The 19,101-nt window shown below is 45.6% G+C and overlaps 1 protein-coding gene across 2 annotated transcripts in view; it reads right to left on the bottom strand.

Annotated features, from left to right (window-relative positions):
- Nucleotides 1-19,101, bottom strand: part of Rapgef4 (Rap guanine nucleotide exchange factor 4) — a 287,989-nt gene that overhangs the window by 109,166 nt on the left and 159,722 nt on the right. For both annotated transcript variants that reach the window (XM_032903483.1, XM_032903485.1), the window contains exons 5-6: nt 10,806-10,878; nt 7,051-7,070 (exon numbers count right to left, since the gene is read on the bottom strand). In XM_032903483.1, coding sequence (XP_032759374.1) covers nt 7,051-7,070; nt 10,806-10,878 — 93 coding nt within the window. The remainder of the gene's footprint in view (nt 1-7,050; nt 7,071-10,805; nt 10,879-19,101) is intronic.

Raw genomic sequence — 19,101 nt, 5'->3', positions numbered from 1 at the left:
CTTCCTTGCCCTCCTATTGCAACTGAAAGGGTGTCAGAATGAACTGAATGACTTAGCCTTCTTTTCCAAGTTTCTTTTTCACGCCGAGATAGGATAATTGTATAATACACGCAAATAAATTAACACAAACAGAATGAATTCCCCATGTTAGGTCCTTGGCTGGATGCTGTTAGGCTCAACGTCCTTATTAATGCTTTGGATACAGACTCAAAAACACTATTATCAAATTTAGAAATGACACCCAATTGTATGGGATGGCTGACAGTTAGGAAAACTGGATTGAAATTTAAAACGACCTTGATGGACGGAGAAGGAAGGAGAGGACAGAATTCAATAGAAATCTTTGCAAAATAATTCACTCAAAAGATGCTGGGAAGAGAAGAACAAGCGCTGTGAGTAAACGCTGACTGAACAATTAGACAGGGGCTGGAGGTCAGAGGGAACAATAGGCTCCAGAGACGTCAGCAACCTAGTTCTGTCACTTTAAAAAAGATGGCATGGTTTTAGGAAAAGCAGATGGGGAGATTGTTAAGTTAATTAACCTTTTAGATACAAAGCCTAGGAGGAGTGTTGTTTGGACCCAAACACTGATAGAAGGTAGATTTGGAAGGCAAAGTTTTAAAATTTGGGTCTGATGACATTAACCTCATTAGAGAAACTTTTCTCACTCATTCCTTTGTTCATGTAATGCTCATAGCCTAGATTTTTTCCCCCCTTTTACTTGGGTATCACCTTTTCTCTATGACAATGCTCTGAATCCTCCCCTGTGCTACCCTCAGCCCACTGCAAGGCACCCTGCCCTGCCACACTGCATATACTTCCACAAACCAAATACCAATCAATACTGGGCAACAATGCCTCTCAATCCTTGACCTGGCATGAACTGCTATGGTCTCACTCTATAGATGAGGAAATAATCCAAGGAGGAGACTTAGAAGTTGTCAGAGCTGGGACTTTCTCTAAAGGTTGGAGAGCTCTTAAGGCCACACTCTCCTGCCCCATGGGCATCCACACCATCCTATCGTGTCTGGCTCATCTAGGGCTATGCTACCTAAAGGGAAACACCAAGTTTCATTAATTTTCCATGGACCCATTCAGAACCTGGGACTGATCGACAATGTATATTAAACTCAACGTTTTCAACAAGTAGGTAATATATTCTATGGATATTTCTGAGTTATTTGACTGAAAGAATGTAGAAAATAAAATTATATTGTAATGAAGAAACTTATAATAGTATTGAAAACTGATACAAACCTGAATCATAGTACTAATAGTTATTGGGCAGGTTTAGAAAATGTAAAAGAGTGGAAATAGTTACATATCTTTATATGTATACATGTATACATATATATTCATATGTATCTATATACAGTATGTGTGCCTCCATGAATACTTATCAACTATTGTGAATATGATTTTCCCTAAAGGCAAATAGAATTACTTTTTTTTAAGAAAATTTACTATCTGTGGACTCAGGAAAGTTTTCTTGACATGGAATTCAAATTCTAAATGGTGGGGCTAGAGAGATGGCTTAGCAGTTAAGAGCACTGCCTGCTCTTCTAGAGGACCTGGGTTTCGTTCCCAGCACCCACATGGCAGCTCACACCCATCTGTATTTAGAGTCCTAGGGTATCAAATGTCCTCTTCTGGCCTCTGAAAGTCCATGCACATATGTGATAGACATACATACAGCCAAAATACCTATACACACATAAATAAGTAAATAAATAAATAAGCATTTAAATAACAAATTACAAATGACAGTTCTAGATCAGTTCATCCCATCTGAGAAAAACTGCCGACTGCCCTTTCCATAAGACGTATCTGTAATTTTGTCATAGGTTCTCACAGCAGAAATGATAAAGACTAAACTATATCAAACCTAAAATATGCTAGATCTGAGTCAGCTGAGATTACTCCGGCCACTCATGACGATGATGAAGATGGCTCCCTACAGTACAGGATAAAAGGATTCTGAAGACATCAGGGCAGGCGGCATCCTTGTCTGCCCAGGCAGAAGGATAGTGCTTTAGCCTACATTTGACATGATTCTCTTCTCCCTCGCCAGCGATGGAGCTGGTTCCCAGCGGCAGAATCATCTCACAGCCTTGTCTCACAGCCTTATCTCATGACAGGCCCTTTATCAGAACGAAAGCCGGAAGAGGCCACTGGCTAGAGGATGGTGGTAATCTCAGGGCTTTGTCATTAGCATCCTTATTATCTTGAGCATTAAGCACTGCACTGCCCCATTTCTCTGTGATCTCCCACCCACGTCAAAATCTGCTCACTGAAAACGTTGTGAGAATATTCCGCAAGCACAGTACAGGGACAGGGGCACAGCAAATCTTACCTGCAGCACACAAGCTCAAGAGATTTTAAATACTGTGATGAAGCATCAGAAACAGTTTTCACATAGACAACAATATTATAAAGGTCGTTCTAAAATAAACAGGGAGGCACCACCCAGGATACCCCAAAGCGTGCCCCTTAACTCACAGGCTGCAGGGACCAGGTCCAATGTGGAAAACATTCAGAGGCCACCTGTTCTAACTGATGACGTGTCCAGGTTTCAGGAGCTACCTACATCTACTGCTTTAGATGTCTACTTAGACAAACAGCAACTACAGACTATCTTAAATATTCAACCACTGTGCTCCCACTGCTGAAACAAAAGAGAAACAGAGGAAGAAACATGGCCGTCCACTTTTATAGCAGCGGAGGAAGGGAGGAAAGAGAAGGCACAGAGAAACCCCACAAGGACATTCCTCCCATAAAACACATAACTCACAAATACAAAAACAAACAAGTCTTCAGAAGCCAGAGAGCTGAAGTTGTCCTTGTCACCCTGGACATGAAGTCACTGGTGTTTTCTGGGAGGTGGGGCAGAATAACATCTTGGCTGGCTGGCTGGCTGGCTGGCTGACTGGCTGGGCCACTCTACCTAATAGGCCGGATCTTAAATGAGTATTTACACACCACACAAGTTGTGGGACCCAAGAACAACCCGGCTACATCTAATCTCCACTCTGGCGATAAGCAATTTGCCCTTCAGATTCAGAAAAGGCAGGCTCAGGATTTTCTAAGGCTTTAGAATCTCACTGTTTTGTTCCGTGAGAGCGCTCTCTCTCTCTCTCTCTCTCTCTCTCTCTCTCTCTCTCTCTCTCTCTCTCTCTCTCTCTCTCTCTCTCTCCAGCCTGTGTCAGTCACAACTGCATTCAGATCTCATTGGTGCTGGGTACAGAACTGGTTAAACCACAAGGACCCCAAACCAGGAAAACAGCTACTGAGGGCAAACCTTGAACCCAGGGCAGGATGTTTTCACAGACTCTGGACCTGCTGGAGGCATTTTATCGGCAGAAACGTTAACGTGTGCTCCACAGAAAACGGTGTGAACCCAGCAGCCGTGCTGAAGCTGCTGTGTCAACCGTCTGCTTGGTTTTAATGGACTCTGAGATGTTTTTATGATTTAAGTTTGTATGAGGACACCCACTTTCCTTTCTCTTCATCCGGCCCAGAATTGCAAGAACGCAGTAAAATATATAGCTGGCACACGTTCAATCCGCTCTCTCTAACCTTGACAGATGACAGCAGAAAAGAGAAAGAAATGTCACTAAACACTGCTAACGTCCCTAAGCTCTCTTTTGTTGTCCTCTCCTTAATGAGATGCTTCACAGAAACTGTGAACTGATTCCTTATCGGGTCACGGTTTAAAACCTTGAATCTTTCAGGTGACATCCCAAAATGATTCTTGGTCTACACACCTCAAGATTTTTAAGTCTGAGAAACTCTCGATTAAACTAATTCCCTCACACGAGGCCGAGCTCGTTCATTCCCAGATGTGTGCAGATCTGCTGGTGCTCGGAATCGCCTCCAGATTGAGGGGGCCGCCACGGACAGCACTGCGTCTGCTCTGCAACTGCCTAGGAATGAACACTTCAAGTGGACGTGAGATGTTGGTAACTCAGGGAATGGAATTTTTTCCCCAGCAGCCCCCTGATCACAGCGTCAATTTTCCTGCTTTTCCTTTTTTTTCCACATAGAAAGAATGGAACTTTCTAAAACAACAGAACCTCTTGGCAGTTGCCGGTCTAAAGACTCAGCACGACAAACAACAAAATCTCTCGGGGGACAAAAGTCTCACGGAATGGCTCCATTCCCTAAAAGCCAGCTGTCACATTCGATGAAAAGCCCATACCTGGGGTCTTAACTTCAGTTTTAAACCTGGTCAGCCATATTTGGCATGCAAAGACTACGGTTCACACAGATCAAAGAGAGGGACTTCTTCACAACGCCAACGGCCGCAAGCAACCACAGCACTGTAGAAACAGTCCACTGCTCTATGGGTTCCACGGTCTTCTCTAACGCTTCTCTCCAGCACTGCAGAGCTTCCGGTGTGCTGGGTCCACCATGCACTGACTGACGACCCTAGGCCTTAGAGTGGGAGAGCCGGTGGTGGACAAAAGAATCCAGCACTGACTGATGACCCTAGGCCTTAGAGCGGGACAGCGGGTGGTGGACAAAAGAATCCAGCGAGTGGCTGTGTGGGACTGATGGGGAAAAAGTTCTACGCATGCCCAGCAAGACCAGGTCTGGAAATAACACAGAGCTGGCGAGGTAGCTCAAACTGCTATGTACTGATGTCCCCGTGTTTGCTTAAAACTTAAACACGGCGATTAACAAAACTGTGAGTGGAGGCCAGTAAGGAGAATGAATTCTCTCTACAAGGAATCTGTGGGGACGCCGCAGACATCGTCTGAGCGCTTTCGATTCATCCCACAGGCGTATTATGGCTGTTTGGGAACTCGTGGGAATAGTGCTTCTCAGTGTGTACTTAAAGGAGAGACAGGATAAAAGAAAACATGATATCCCAACTCGTCCCTTTAAAGTGAAAATTTTCAATTAGCCCCACTTTAAGGCTCTCAGGCCTCGTTTTATCTCTCTGGAACCTCAACTCTACTCATGAATGCCTTTCATCTCCTCTGCCTTATTTGACTGCACTGGAGATCTTCCCGGATTGCGTGCGGCACCACTGCATCTATCCTATTTGCTAGTACAGAGTACGTGCACCTTACGGTTTGCTGGAGAACGCTCGAGAAGAATCCTATCAAGTTTCTGCTAGTTCTAATGCCAGACAGAAAGCTTGCCCGGTTCCCCAAATCTTTCAGGGTGATATGTCCCTCACAATTCACTGGATCTGAGGTTCGGCAAACTTCAGATTCCTATTTTTGTCTGGAGATGAGCACACAACATCTGTTGGTCCTCTGCGTAGAGCCCTGTGTCTGTGGGTCCCACTGCAGGGGGCCGCAACCTAAAGGTCACCCGGAGACTAAAAGCGGTGGAATTTCCTTTTGAAGTTTAGACCATGTTAGCTCCCCCAAGGCGCTGGCATTCTATGTATTCTCCAAACCACCAGCTGTCCCTTGGTGAGGTAGTTTGAGTCCATTGTACCATCTTGATTTACCTCACAATCTGCTGGCTATGTGTTACAGTGTGGGAGCTTTGGGGCTTCTGAATCCGAAATGGTGGCAGGATCAGCTTGCTACTTTACACTGTAGCCTGTTGCTTGGGAATATTGTGAGGTGAGGCCAGTTCTCCCTTCTATTTGTTCGTTCCCTTTGGTTGTTTCTTTGTTGTTGTTTTCATTTGTTTTGCTTTGTTTGTTTTAAAGGGGTGAGGGTATTTTTCAGAGAGAAAAGAAGATGACGCTTGAGAAAATACTAATTACGACAGTCCTAACATCTCCCAGCTTGAGTGTTCTCTACACTTTTATAAATGGTCTCATTCAATATTCATCATAGACTTTTTGAGGTGGTCAGGACTAACAGCCACATCTTAAAAATAAGACAAGGATGTTTAGGTAAACCAAATAGCTTGTACGAGGCCTACAGCTGGGCTCTGAAATGATTTTGCTGAACTAAATAAAGTCAAAACGTGGTGTGACATTTACAGCAGCATTGCTGAGATGGGAGCCCCTGTCTGAAGAGTAGATCAGTGGGGTGGGACCCAGCCAACTCTGTAAAAGCCAGGGTTGTGAAGGGAGGGTGGCTAACAGAGTCAGCTCTCAGAAAAAGGACACGCACACACTTGAACTGAATGAAGACCGTATATCTGCCCACAGTTGCAGGACTGAGAGCCAGGAAGGAGAGGAGAGCAATTCAGTCACATTGTCATTTAGGCACAGTAATCGAGAACAGCATCACAAGCCCGTATATGTGAGACCTAAGCCAATGTCACTAAGACCGTCCCTAGGCATTTTCACCCTCAAACCTTCCATGTTTTGGTGTAAGACTACAGTGTGTTTAACAGAGTTAACTCCATCACAGTCCGCACGAGAGGCAAGCCGCTGAGCTGCTCCCATTCTTAGCATATTCCTGGACACTGTTGGGGCAGCAGGACTTTTTACATTTGTTTTCTTTTGTTTTTGTTTTGTTTTTTGAGATAGGGCTTCTCTGTGCAGCCCTGGCTGTCCTGAAATTCCCTCTGTAGATCAGGCTGGCCTTGAATGCAGAGATCCCCCTGCCTCTGCTTCCTGAGTGCTGGATTAAAGGCAAAAGCTGTATCTTAATAGTCTCTCTTAACAGTTTTCAGATGCCAATTACAGCAGTCAGTCACCCTCAGTTTCCAGAGAGAAACGGCGACCTGGGTGCACTTGGATAGACTTAGGCAAATTCATCAACAGACCCTGGCTTCCATCCTTTCCTGTTCCCATCAAGGAAAAGCGACTGGCCTTCTTCACACTCTTCATAATTGGTCCTATTGATGGATATGCATGGGGGGAAAGAAACCACTTAACATGTACATGCTTTAGCCCCGGAATAATCTTTCTCTACACTAAATACCAGAAACATGTGACAATCATGTTTGAGCAGTCACCTTGCTCGCCTGGGTATTTTGAATGACTCACCCACGATGCCACAGTAAGATTAGAAAAGTATTTATTGCTCTGTTGACTGTGGCGGGCGAGCTTCCTTTGCTTGGAAGGTCACTGTGCTTGTGCTTTACCTTATGAGAGTTTAAAGAAGCGAGGCAGAGAGAGTAGCTACTCACATTCTCCTTGTCCGGAATCCCTAGAGGGGGAAAGAGAGACAAGAGAGGCCATAAGCGGTATGATCGCCTGTACAACGGCACTCAATCCAGTGCTGAAGGAAGCCCAGTGACATGTCCGTGTTTTCTGTTTCTGCACCCATAAAGGCTTACAAGGACTGCTGAGAACGACAGCATTAGCCGTCGAAACTAAGAATGGGGAACAGACAGCTATGTGCCCAGGCAACAAAACCCAGACTTATTTTTTCTCCATCATGTGCTTTACCCTCCCAGGGGTAAAATTCTCTCCATGACTCATGCGCACTGACTGAACCCCAGCGCGCTGAGGACTGTGGATGGATACGTCTACTCTGCAGTTGCACATGCGCAGTCTTCACAACGCAAAGCACCCCTTGCTCTGCGCCAGTGATCTGACTTCAGCGCAAGCAGCATAGAAAAGCCAGCAGAGCACCTCTGTGGTGAGCAGAGCACTTTCCTGTTGTGCTCGGGCCGCAGCTCTATTTGAAAGCAAGGGTACTTTCAGTTCCCTGAGCTACAAAAAAAAAAAAATGTCATGGTTCTTACATGTAATCATGTGTTCAATCATTTACAAACATTACACTAGCAACTACCACAGGCAGCCCTTGTTCCTTTCCTCTTGGTGGACACAACAAGAAGGTAGCTATGGAAAGCCATATCTTAGATGAGCACACTGAGCTCTGGGTAGGAGGCAGAAGAGGTATCTTACGGAGGGAAAAAAGAAACCAGCAGAGATGGGCCTCCGGTGTGGCCTTGCTTCTAACCAGGGACTCATGTAAGGTGATTTGCACCACAAGACTACAGGGTGTCCAAAGTCTAAGTACACAGAGCACTCTTTCCAGATATGACCACACACTTGCCACATCAGCTTTAACAGAATGCAGTGCTCATCCCAGGAGCAGCAGGGTAGAAGCTTTGTCCCTTTAATCTTGGAGAGTCTCAAGACACAAATACTCAGGTGGGAAGCAGGAGAATTGATAAGCAATTGATAGGAATTGATAGGTATTGATAGGTATTGATAGTCTGCCGCAGTATCCCAGATATGTCAGAAGGAGCCAGGTGGCTTGTGACATCACTCTGAAATTCATCCTGCACCCACCCAGCCAGACAACTCTCCAACCAGCAGGCACATGGTAGGCCTGGACTGAGGAGAGCCGGGGTACCACAGGCCGACTTCCTGGTGTGGTCACTAAGTGAAGATGCAGTTACACAGACCACTACATGCGGTCAGCTGGACCTCAGGCTACCTTTGGGAAGCTACTACAAAAAGGTGATATTTTTTTCAGCCATGTGGGCCTTGACAGTTGGGCTAAGGGGTGAAGGTTCTTGGACTACAGCTTCCATGGAAGGCAACGGCAATCATTGAAAGCCTTTGCACAGGAGGGGAATAAGAACAGCAAAAATCAGGAGAAGAGAGCCTTCAACATTAAAGACAACTCATTGGCAGGATGCAACGGTAATCCTCGTACCAGAAGACCGAGCCAGGAGGATTAGGAGTTTGAGGGTAGCATGGGGTACTTAGTAAGCCTCTGAAAAAAAAAAAAAAAAAAAAAAAAAAAAAAAGGGTGGTGGTGGTGGTGGTGAGATAGCTCAACAGGTAAAAGTACTTGGTACAAAGACGATCTGAGTCCAATCCCTTGGGCCCTCATGGTGGAAGGAGAGAACTGACTCAAGGTAGATTGTCCTGATTTTCATGCATGTGGTATGGACCACGTTTTCACAAACATTCACAGAATAAACAAATTAATAAATAATTATTATTTTTAAAAAGGATACTAAGGCAGAGGCTGACCCTTGACTGGGTCCAACTGAGCAATTATAATAAAGATATTAAGTTTGGGAGATCAAAGTATTAGCTGGATGATGGATGTTTTTAAGGGAAATAATTGCAACTACTTCATCTGGTTGAACTCTGAATGCTCATGGAGAAGACTGTATTTTCAAAAAGGCCTCCTGGCTGGGGCAGCGATGTACGCACATCATCCTAGACACCAAGGAGGCTGAGGCAGGAAAACTGCACGCCAGGCTAGTCTCCGGTGTGCAGGAAGACAGTGTGAAGATGCAGGAAGACAGTGTGAAGAGAGAGAGAGATGGAGAGAGGGAGAGGGCACTGAGTCCAGGCTCCTCAGCTTTTAGGAGAAGGTAAAGCGGCTGTGAAAATGTTGAGAATAATGCAAGAACACAAGGACCATGCAACAGGGCCCCGAGATCCAAGAGAGAAGAGCAGGACCGGAAGGTTATTGAATTAACAAGAACTACGGGAGACACTGAGTCTACTGGTGACCGTTAACTTTGGAGGAATTCATTTAAAGTCCTGGGCAGAAGCCAGACTTCATGGGGCTAAGTGAGCGGCTAGGGGTGAGGACATAATAGCTAATACATTATGCAAGACCATTGTGTGCCTGGCACTCTTTTGGGCTCGTGACACATTTTTCATTCATTTAATACAACAACCCTGTAAGGAAACTGAGGCATAGTGCACCAGTATCTTGCCTGAGGTCACATAGCTAGGAGACAATACGGTTGATTTGGTTTTGAGTTTTTTTTTAACTCAGGAATTCCTAAGTGAACTGGTTATTCCTAGCTGACCCAAGATGGGGAAGAAAGGAAGGGAATTGAGGAGGAGAAAAGAAGGAAGGAAGGAAGGAAGGAAGGAAGGAAGGAAGGAAGGAAGGAAGGCTGAAAATTCTAGACAGCAAAGAGGTGGCCCTGCAGAAACTAACAAATTGGGAATGAGAGTAGCATTCGAGGAGAGAGGGAGAGGCTATGATGCTCACTACCACATCCATAGCTGGCCAACAAAGTGCCACACTTTCAAATACTCCATGCTTGGTACTTTGCACACAACACACACACACACATACACACACACACACACACACACGTATGTATGCACGTATGCACACACGCACGCATGCATGCACGCATGTGCACAGGCATCTGGAGGAGGGATGGGATGGAAGGAGGAGGGCAGGAGAGATGGCTCCAGAGTTAAGATCATGTACTGTTCTTCCAGAGGACTGGAACAGTTCCTAGCACCCATGTCAGATGGCTCGCAACTGTTTCAAGGAATCTGATGCCCTCTTGTGGCCTCTAAGGGTACCGCCATGAATGTGTACAACCACCTACATCAAAATAAAATCCGACTTTTAAAAAGTACCACGCAACTCACCCTACCACTATTTTTAAACACCAGCCAGAAGTGGGTCTCTTTTAGGAGCCCGATTTTTTGGCTGGCATACATGTATACCACACCAGTTGGCTACACATCCATTTGTGAGGTGAGTTCCAAAGTTGCCCCTCACCTTCTGGTGTGGTAGAGCACCTCACACCTAGAACCTAACCAAAGTCTCCAACTGGAAGGAGACATCTAACAAGAACAAAAGACTTACGCTTCTCTCTTTGGTCAATGGAGCTAAACTGAATAGGAGGTGGGTTCCGGGCACCACATGTGGCTGAGTCAAACACAGCTCAGGAATTCCATTTTGAAAAAGACACAGAAACACTCCAAGCATGTGGATGTCCCATATGTGGAAATCCCAGCCTGCATCAGAGCCGGCCACTCACTACTCGTGAACACCACATGTGCAATAGCTCCAGCGCGAGCTGCTGTCTGTTACGCCAGACAGAGGAAACACCCCCTGAAGCTGTCATATGGGTGTACAACCTTTTCTGTTGCTGTTACATGAAAACACATAGCACACAAATCTTCAGACACAAAACGTCCACATTTCACTTACTGTCATTGTTAGAGCCCGTTTCCATAACACCATAGGGAGGAGCCAGAAGTCCGGCCATATACTGTCGGTATTTCTGCAAGACAAGATCAGACAAGACTGTGAAGTCAGCACACAGGTAATTACTTGCTTGGAGCGGTGTTCCTTTATTTACATGTGAAAGAGCAGAAAATCTTGGGTGTCAGGAAACCTCCGAGGCTCTTATGTATAAGGCTCTCTAGAGCTCTGGGTTTAAACTAAAGATGTGGGGTTCAGGGAGAGGCTCCTAGGTGAGGCTGGATGTGTCCTCTGCCCAGGGCAGGGCTCCACCCAGCTGCTTCATTTACATGTTATGCATTTGTGGAGATGGAGTGGAGAGGTTCCTACCTCTCCACACCCTGTATACACAAGGCACCTGAGAACCAGGGCTGAGTGTTGGCAGGCTCAGACACAGTAACCTTGCTGCCTACCTCCGAGGTGAATGCCTCCGAATCAGCCTCTTTCAAAGCCAAAAGGAATGCAGCAGCGGCTCTTGGAACGCCTCTCTTTGAAAGAAGCTGACTGGCTTCCATTCGCCTCCTTCCTTTCACAGGGTACACCTGCCTGCTCTGTGACCCCTCCAGAGCACTTTTGTTACATTGTCAAATAAAACCATCTGGCTTAATTTAGATGCTCCTGAATTGTCTTCCCCTGGCTTTTGGTCCAGGCATGCTCTGAAAACTTGGGGCTCCACGATGTAGGTGATTAGCGTCTGTGTTGTGTGGGAGGGATAAGATTTGGTGAGCATCGGGCTAGAAAAGGAGGGGCATTTACAAAGGAAGAAAGGTGAAAGCTCTGAGGCAGTAAATGCAGCTTCCTCCCTTGCACAATGAAAGGTGGGTGATTTTTACCGATCGTGCGGTATCATGTATATTTATGGTTTATAATTACAGTGAGGCATACGCATAAATGTTAAACAGCATCAAAAGCCAGCTCCCCATTAATGTGTGTCATCCAAACACCAGCAGAAAGACTTCATCTGTAGCAATGGGCAGCTGCTGACACGTGGTACCCCAGCAGCCATCTGGCCCGTTTTAACGGTGTTGTCATGGTACTTTCTCTAAAGAGCCTTCTAGCCAAGGTATGACTAGCTCCTCCCACCCCATTTCCCCGTTGCAGTGCTAAATCAGCTTGTGTGCATGCCGACGTTAAGATGGCGGATCACCCCCACCTCTGAACTCATCACTCAGACATACCTACAGCACCAACTGTCGCCTAGTACTTTGTCATTCCCTTGACACCTTCCCAATTCTGAATCTCTTCTTCCTTATACTATCATCTACCCTTCCTCATGGCATGGCATTCTGGGTGTTCAACTACCTTGTGCTCTATACAGTTTCAAAGAGGGCATAAGGGAGCTGTTACATTCAGAGAAAGCTTTGTGACCCTCCTTCAACCTCCTGCCTTCTTTTTCTTGTGCTTTTTACAATTCCTTTACAGGCTTCTAAAAGAAAGAACTCAGGTTAAATTTAAGGGGCCAGTTTACTTTGCTTAGAAATGTTCTCTTGCGACTGACGTGCTCTTTTGTCTCAGCACCTCAGGGGCAATTCCCATGGATTCAGGAGGCACCACTGACCTCCTCCAAGCCCAGAGCACCTGTTCTGTGGCTCCTCCAGTGTGAGTTCCTGGGGTTGCTGCTTTGAGAACAGGAAAGGACAGCCTCCAGGGAAGACCAGGTCGGCTGAATTGAGAGAAGTATTTGAACTTTCCATCACTGAATGCCATGTCCCAGACACTGGGCACGCTACAGAGAACAGAAGACAAGGACCCTTGCTCTCACTGACTAGCCAACTCTCTAGTTACTGAAACATGGGGTGCCAGGACTTAATGCTTACTGTATTAACTCCCCATTCTCCATGGGGTTCCCATCCCAAGGCCACCAGTGGATGCCTTCAACCATGGACATCACCAACCTCTCTCTGTACTGGTGTTACCCAGCCACACATGCATATGATGAAGTTTAATTTAAAAATTAAGTCCACTTACATGTGCATGTGCATAAAGGCAGATCCCACACACACAAACACAGGATAGTCTACAGTGTGATGTATACTGTATAGTACACTGTATAGTATGAGATTGCTTTGTACTAATACAAGAACAGATGCCTGCGTATAAATATAAGGATCAGCAGCCATGAAGAGCATCTCTGAACGTAAGAGGAGGGCAACAAGGGGGCTTCTGGAAAGAGTTAATGTGGCTGAGGGTGGGTAGAGAGTGACACGGCTTTCACCGTACGCACTTGGACCTTGACTTGGTACAGATTGCGTCTTGTTGCCCTCAGGGCAGCAGCACAGCTAACAATCTTTGCTATTTTAATACGTGTTAATAAACTTAATTTGAAGCAAGCTTTCCATTATGAAAGCACATGAAATGAGATGAAAAACAATACGATCAAAAATGAAAAACTTAAAGAAGCAAGGAGTTATGAAAAATACCAGGTCCTGCTCATATGCACGGTCTACCCTCTCAGCCTGGTCCCATCCTTGGCCCCGCTGCCAGTAGAGAAGTGAAGCATCTTCCAGATTAGCTGCCCATGGTCAGTTAAACCATCTCCAGCAATTCAGGTCATGTTGGCTGTTAAGTAGTCTGAAGTTCAGATATCACAGGGAGAGACAAGTTGTCCCCACTGTTTCCTGACCCAGTTCCTGCCCCTGCCCCATTGGATCTGTGGACAGGAGAAAACAACTCTTGGGAGATGCCGCTGCATTTCACACAGACGGTTATGCAGCCAGAGAAACCTAACTGGGAACTTGGTATCTGATGGGGAAGATACATTGTAACGAAGCATAAAACATGTAGCTTTGATTTGAGGGTTGAAGAGTGAGAGGGAGCACCGTGGGGCTGGAGGGCTGTGGATAGCGGCTTAAAGAAGAGGATGGTGGAGAAAAGGAATACTGGTCCTTGTTGCGAAGAAGTGGAAAAAGAACAGGTGCACATGTAACTCCAGACCTAAAAGATAGAACGGATGAACTAATCCATGTAGCTAAGATGCCCAGAGAACAGCATGTGGCCACCGTTTCTATCAGTCTTGTCTGATAAGGTCCAGATATAAATGGCCTGAGTGTGGAATCATTTTGCTTACAATCAGAATACAGAGTAAATACAACTTAGGGTTTTATAAGGTTTAGGAACTGGATCATTCCTCATTTCCAATCTCTTAGCAGAGCGTCCCCAAGTAGATAAGACTCGGGACAGAGATGAACACAGAGCTGTGTTTGGAAGACAACGTCTTAGTGTGAAGGGGCAAAGAGGTGGCTATAAACCTTTGACAGGATTCGGGAAGACAGAAAGTGGTGCAGTGTTCCAGCCACATCAAAAAAGGTTCCAGGCAGAGAGGAGCTGACGCAAAGATAGTCTTTTGTCTAATAAAGTGGATTATAAGCTGATACCTAAGAAACTAACCAACATTTTAAACAAAAACACCATATTAGACTAAAAAATGTTACAATATACAGGAAAAGGAAACGTTGGCCCTCTGAAGGACCTTGAGCATGAAGAAAATGACTCAGTTGTACACACACTATATTTTATGAAGAAAAAAAATGACACATGAACAACTCCCAGGGAGTCAAACTGGAGCCATTTTCCCCAACCAGACTGTAGAACTGTCCTGGACTGGGGACTGTTGTCTGCCACTCACACCAATCCCTCCCTTTTAGAGAGGGACGTCTGATGAGTCCCTGTCCCCATCACCACTGTTTATCAGGTATCAGAAAGCAAGCAGCTAACGTCTTACTCATGGGTGTCAAATGGAGACTAACACCAGGAGCTGTCCCTGAAAAATAGCCTCTGGAGGACCTGGTCCACATCTAGTCCTGTTAGATGGAGTCATCTTGCGCTGTTGAGATGACACCAGAGTAGGGAAACACTTTGGTGTTCCTAAGAAAGGGGACTGTACTTTGTGTGGGTGTGGAGTGCTGTGGTCAGACAGTGGACTGAAGCCTATTCCCCAAGGTAAGCATAGCACTCCGTCGCACCCTGCATGCTTTCCTGATCCCCACTATAACTGAGAGGGTGTGGACTTTCTTGACTCTTCATAGCCAATAGAATGTGGCTGAAGTAACACCAGGTGACTCCCTGGCTAGATCACAAGCACTTGGTTTGCAGGGACCTGTGCTAACCAAATGCTACCTCTTAGAAGCCCCTGACCATGTTCTAAAACACCAAGTGAAATTGAAAGGTCACTTGGTGGTAGATAGTTCAATGGCACTCAGCCTCTGAGGGACCCAAATTATTCCAGCCTCCCTGTCCTTCCAAAATGATATCAAGATTGGGTTTAGCAGACAAGTTCCTTTGTAGAACTCTGATACTTGTGCACACACACACACACACACACACACACACACACACACACACACACACACACACACACACACACACACACACACACACACACACACACACAAACTATGCCACTAACTTATGTTCTGAAATGACCAGGTCTCAGCAGAGGCAAAGCAGCAGTGAGCTGAGGAAAGATTAGAATCAGCTCTAAGGGGGAGAAGAAGGCACTGGGCTCTCTTGTTATTCCCAAATTCCTGCACCATGGCCCCTAGAAAGCAGCCTCATATATGACCCTTGTGATCACTCCCATTCTGGAAGCATTTGCTCCCATATGAGACATCTTTCAGAAGGCCCTGGTGAGCAACTACAAGTGCAGCGAATCAACACAGTCTGGGTTGGCTGTCCTGAGACCAGGGCATCAATATGTCTGTTCCCATGAGGTCATCCTGCGTGTGGATGCTGATGAGACTAGGGGACACCCCTCCTGGCCTCTCGGAGAAGTTAGAAAATCAGCTCTTCCAATGACGGTCAAACCAAAAGAGCCATCAAGGGTTCTGGGAGAACCTGGCAGGTTCAGGATTCTGATTCCCCCTGAGATCGGACACTGGAAGGGTTACCCATCACTGGGGTCACTGAAGACAAGTTTGCCAGCTTGAGCCTCATCAGTAAAATTCTGAGTCAGATCCACCCGTGTCTGGGCTTTGTTCTGCACAACTGAGGGATGCTGATGGGAAAAGCACATGGTACAAGCACAACTTTCAAGGCCTATGGAAAGGAGAGTATCTTCATTCTCACCGCTTTTTGTAAATTATAGCTCTAGGTGCAATTTCATTTTTAAACATGCCTTAGGTTCCTAAAAAATTGAAGGCTCACAAATCACGATTGAAGTATCTTTAGACTTCCCACAAGATTGACATCACTCAAACACCTCCACACAACGTCAACGAAGCCTGGTTTGGGATTGACAAGACAATGTTCCTAGAGGCTCCACTCTATTACAAAGACTTCGATGGCCATGTCTAGCCCGTGTGATGGTGTGTTCTGTCACTGAAAAGTTTTTCCAACAACAAAACGTTGCTGACAGACAGAGAGGCTGAGACAGAACAATCGTGAACTGGAAGCCAGTCTGGGTCTCACCGTGAGTTCCTGTTTCAACCAAACAAGGGAAGGCATAGAGTGCAGAGGCAGAACTCTCGGCTAGCGATGCCTGAGGCCCTAGAGCTGAGTCCCAGCTCTCTACAGGGGCAGGAGTTGACACTAAGGCTATTTGAAATGTGCAGCCTCACACGGCAACGGTGACCTTCTCCAGCTAAGGCCCGAAGCTCCCCCAGAGTGGCACCCAGCAAGGCAGGAGAAGGATAAACAGCAGCTCTTCCTGGAGTTTCAGTTTTATTCTATGTCAAGCAGTTGAAAGGATTACTTTTATACATTTATATTATAGAGGAGAGAGATCAATTTGCATAAATTCTAAAGATTAAAGCATGCAACTTCAAAGAAATTCTGAACTGGCTGCTGGCTACTTCTAGCTACAAAGGGTCTAGACCCCAGGCATTATGTATTGATTTCCTCTGTGTTCAGGAACTTCAGTGGAAAAGAAAATGGAGGACCTCTGATGTTGTGGAAAGCATGCAGACATTGGCATCATGCAAGCCTTAGCTCTGATTCTGCCGAATGCTGCCCGTGTGAACTTGAAGATGCTCGCCCCTGTCTCCCAGATAAGAAACTGGGACAGTTTTACCCAACTTTAGACCCTTGTGAGGAAAAGAGTAAAATCTTTAAATGTGCCCAGCGCATATCAGGAAGTAACTGCTTATAGGAACAACATTAGCAATACAGAAAATAACAATACACAAAGGTTGAGAAAAAAAAAACTAACTTTAGTGTATCTGGCCATCATAACCAAACCAACACAGCTTGAGGAAAGGTCGTTTACGACATGGCTTCATATCCCCAAACCTGTGACAGGCACACTGTATACTGGGTACAGCATACCTATGGATGTGTACTAAATGGGGCTACAGAAATATAAGAACCTAAATCATAGGCTAAAAAAAGTCACAGAGCTGGAGAGATGGCTCAGTGGTTTAGAGCACTGACTGCTCTTCCTAAGGACCTGAGTTCAAATCCCAGAAAGCACATGGTAGCTCACAACCATCTGTAATGGGATCCGATGCCCTCTTCTGGTCTGTCAAAAGACAGTGACAGTGTACTCACATACATCGAATAAATAAGTAAATCTTTTTTTAAAAAAGTCACAGATAATCTAAAATGTTTCTTTTTTTACAATTATCTTAAGCACATAACTTAAATTCAAGAACTTTAAAAATAATTCCAGAGTGTAATGGTGTGTATCTGTAATGTCAGTATTTGGGAAGTGGAAACAGAAGGATCATGAGTTCAAAGTCATCCTCTCTTACACAGCAAGTTAAAAGTCCAGCCTAGGAAATTGAGGTCTTACTGCAAAAGAAAATACACAAAAAATTCCACAGTATACTAACTATTTTCTATGTATGTAGCAAACTGGTATAGGGGAGAGACAGCAGGCTCTAGAGTGGTGGGGAAGGAAGAACACAGAGATCCAGGTGTCAGAACCAATCTCTCATGATGGCTCTGATGGAAAAAGGCCTCCAAGCTGAGTCTCTTAAGAGGCTGAGAGTCGAGAGTGACCATATGAGGTCACTGTTAAACTAACCCACTTGAGATGCCAATGATGCCCAAGATGCTGACCAGTATGGGTGGGTCCCCCAAGTGCTAGCAACTGAAAGAAGTATTACTGCTTGTAAGCACTCAGCGACCAAGTCTTGCTCCTCAGAACATGGGTTACTTTCACACTGAAGGAAGAGATAATAAACACACACTCTCTTAGTCAGTACTTGCTGACTGATGTGTACACGGCCACGACAAGGGAGGCCCAGTGGGGTCCTCGAAGAACTGGTGTGACCTCACAAGGGCAGCTACTCATACGTGACCCCATGAACAGTTTCAGCTATACTGGAAAAGAAGCAGAGAAGCCTGAAGCCATGGCTGGGAAGCTATGAGGGAGGGGAAGCTATCAGGAAAATGACAATGAGTCAGAGATTAGGGTCAATGAGCAGGAAGAAAAGGGGTGAGAATGAGCCAAGGCCAGGCAGGAAGAGGGAGAGGATAAGGCAAGGAGAAGAGGGTGGTGGTGAGGTCTCTGCATGCAAGGCCTGATGGGACCTGGTTAGGCTATAGGCTACTGTCAGTGTTGTGGGGAACATTCATATAGAGAAGCCAGAAGAGTGTATGAGTGCTCTTAGAAGACCATCCTGACAGCCGTGAAAGTGGCTTTGGTGAATTGTGAGGAATGAAGAAAGAGAGAGGGGTATGGTGTGGGGGACGGAGGGAGATGAGGACAATTACCCCTAAAAGCAAAGGTGAGGTGAGGTAGCCTCCATCTGCTTTCTGTGGACAATGCAACGCCTCTGAGTTCTTGCTGAAATGCAGCACACCCCTGTATATTTAGGCTGACTGAAATGTTGGGGTCAGAGGCTTCAGAGGGCTCCCTGGGACAAGTAACATAAGTTAGTGCATAGGTTAGTGCATTAGTTATTAGTTAATTAGTCACTGATTAACCAAGGACTCTGTTAGCAGGACTCGAGCTGGAAGCAAGGCACACACAGTAGGTCAATGCTATTTGGCTGAAAGTCATTCAAAAGTTTACTCTGCCATAGTGAGTGCATCCCAATCTCTCTGCCCACAGTAGGTCTGAACCCGCTGCAACCCAGATCCCATCCGAGCTGTGAAAGATGAAACAAATTAGGGATTGTCTCCTCTGTTGTGGGAACCAGTTGGCCGACATTTTTTTTAACCACGTAAACCTTCAGAAGTAGGATCTTTTCTGTGGATCTAACCTATGGCTATTCCAAATTAAAACTAAGGAATAAAACGCCATTCATAAACTAAAAAACTAAGGAATAAAACGACATTCATAAACTAAAAAACTAAGGAATAAAACGACATTCATAAACTA

The sequence above is a fragment of the Rattus rattus genome, chromosome 5 (genome assembly GCF_011064425.1).
Source record: "Rattus rattus isolate New Zealand chromosome 5, Rrattus_CSIRO_v1, whole genome shotgun sequence".
NCBI classification, from domain to species: Eukaryota; Metazoa; Chordata; class Mammalia; order Rodentia; family Muridae; genus Rattus; species Rattus rattus.
The sequence above is the reverse complement of the archived record's forward strand: the minus strand, read 5'-3'. Positions and strand labels throughout refer to the sequence as shown.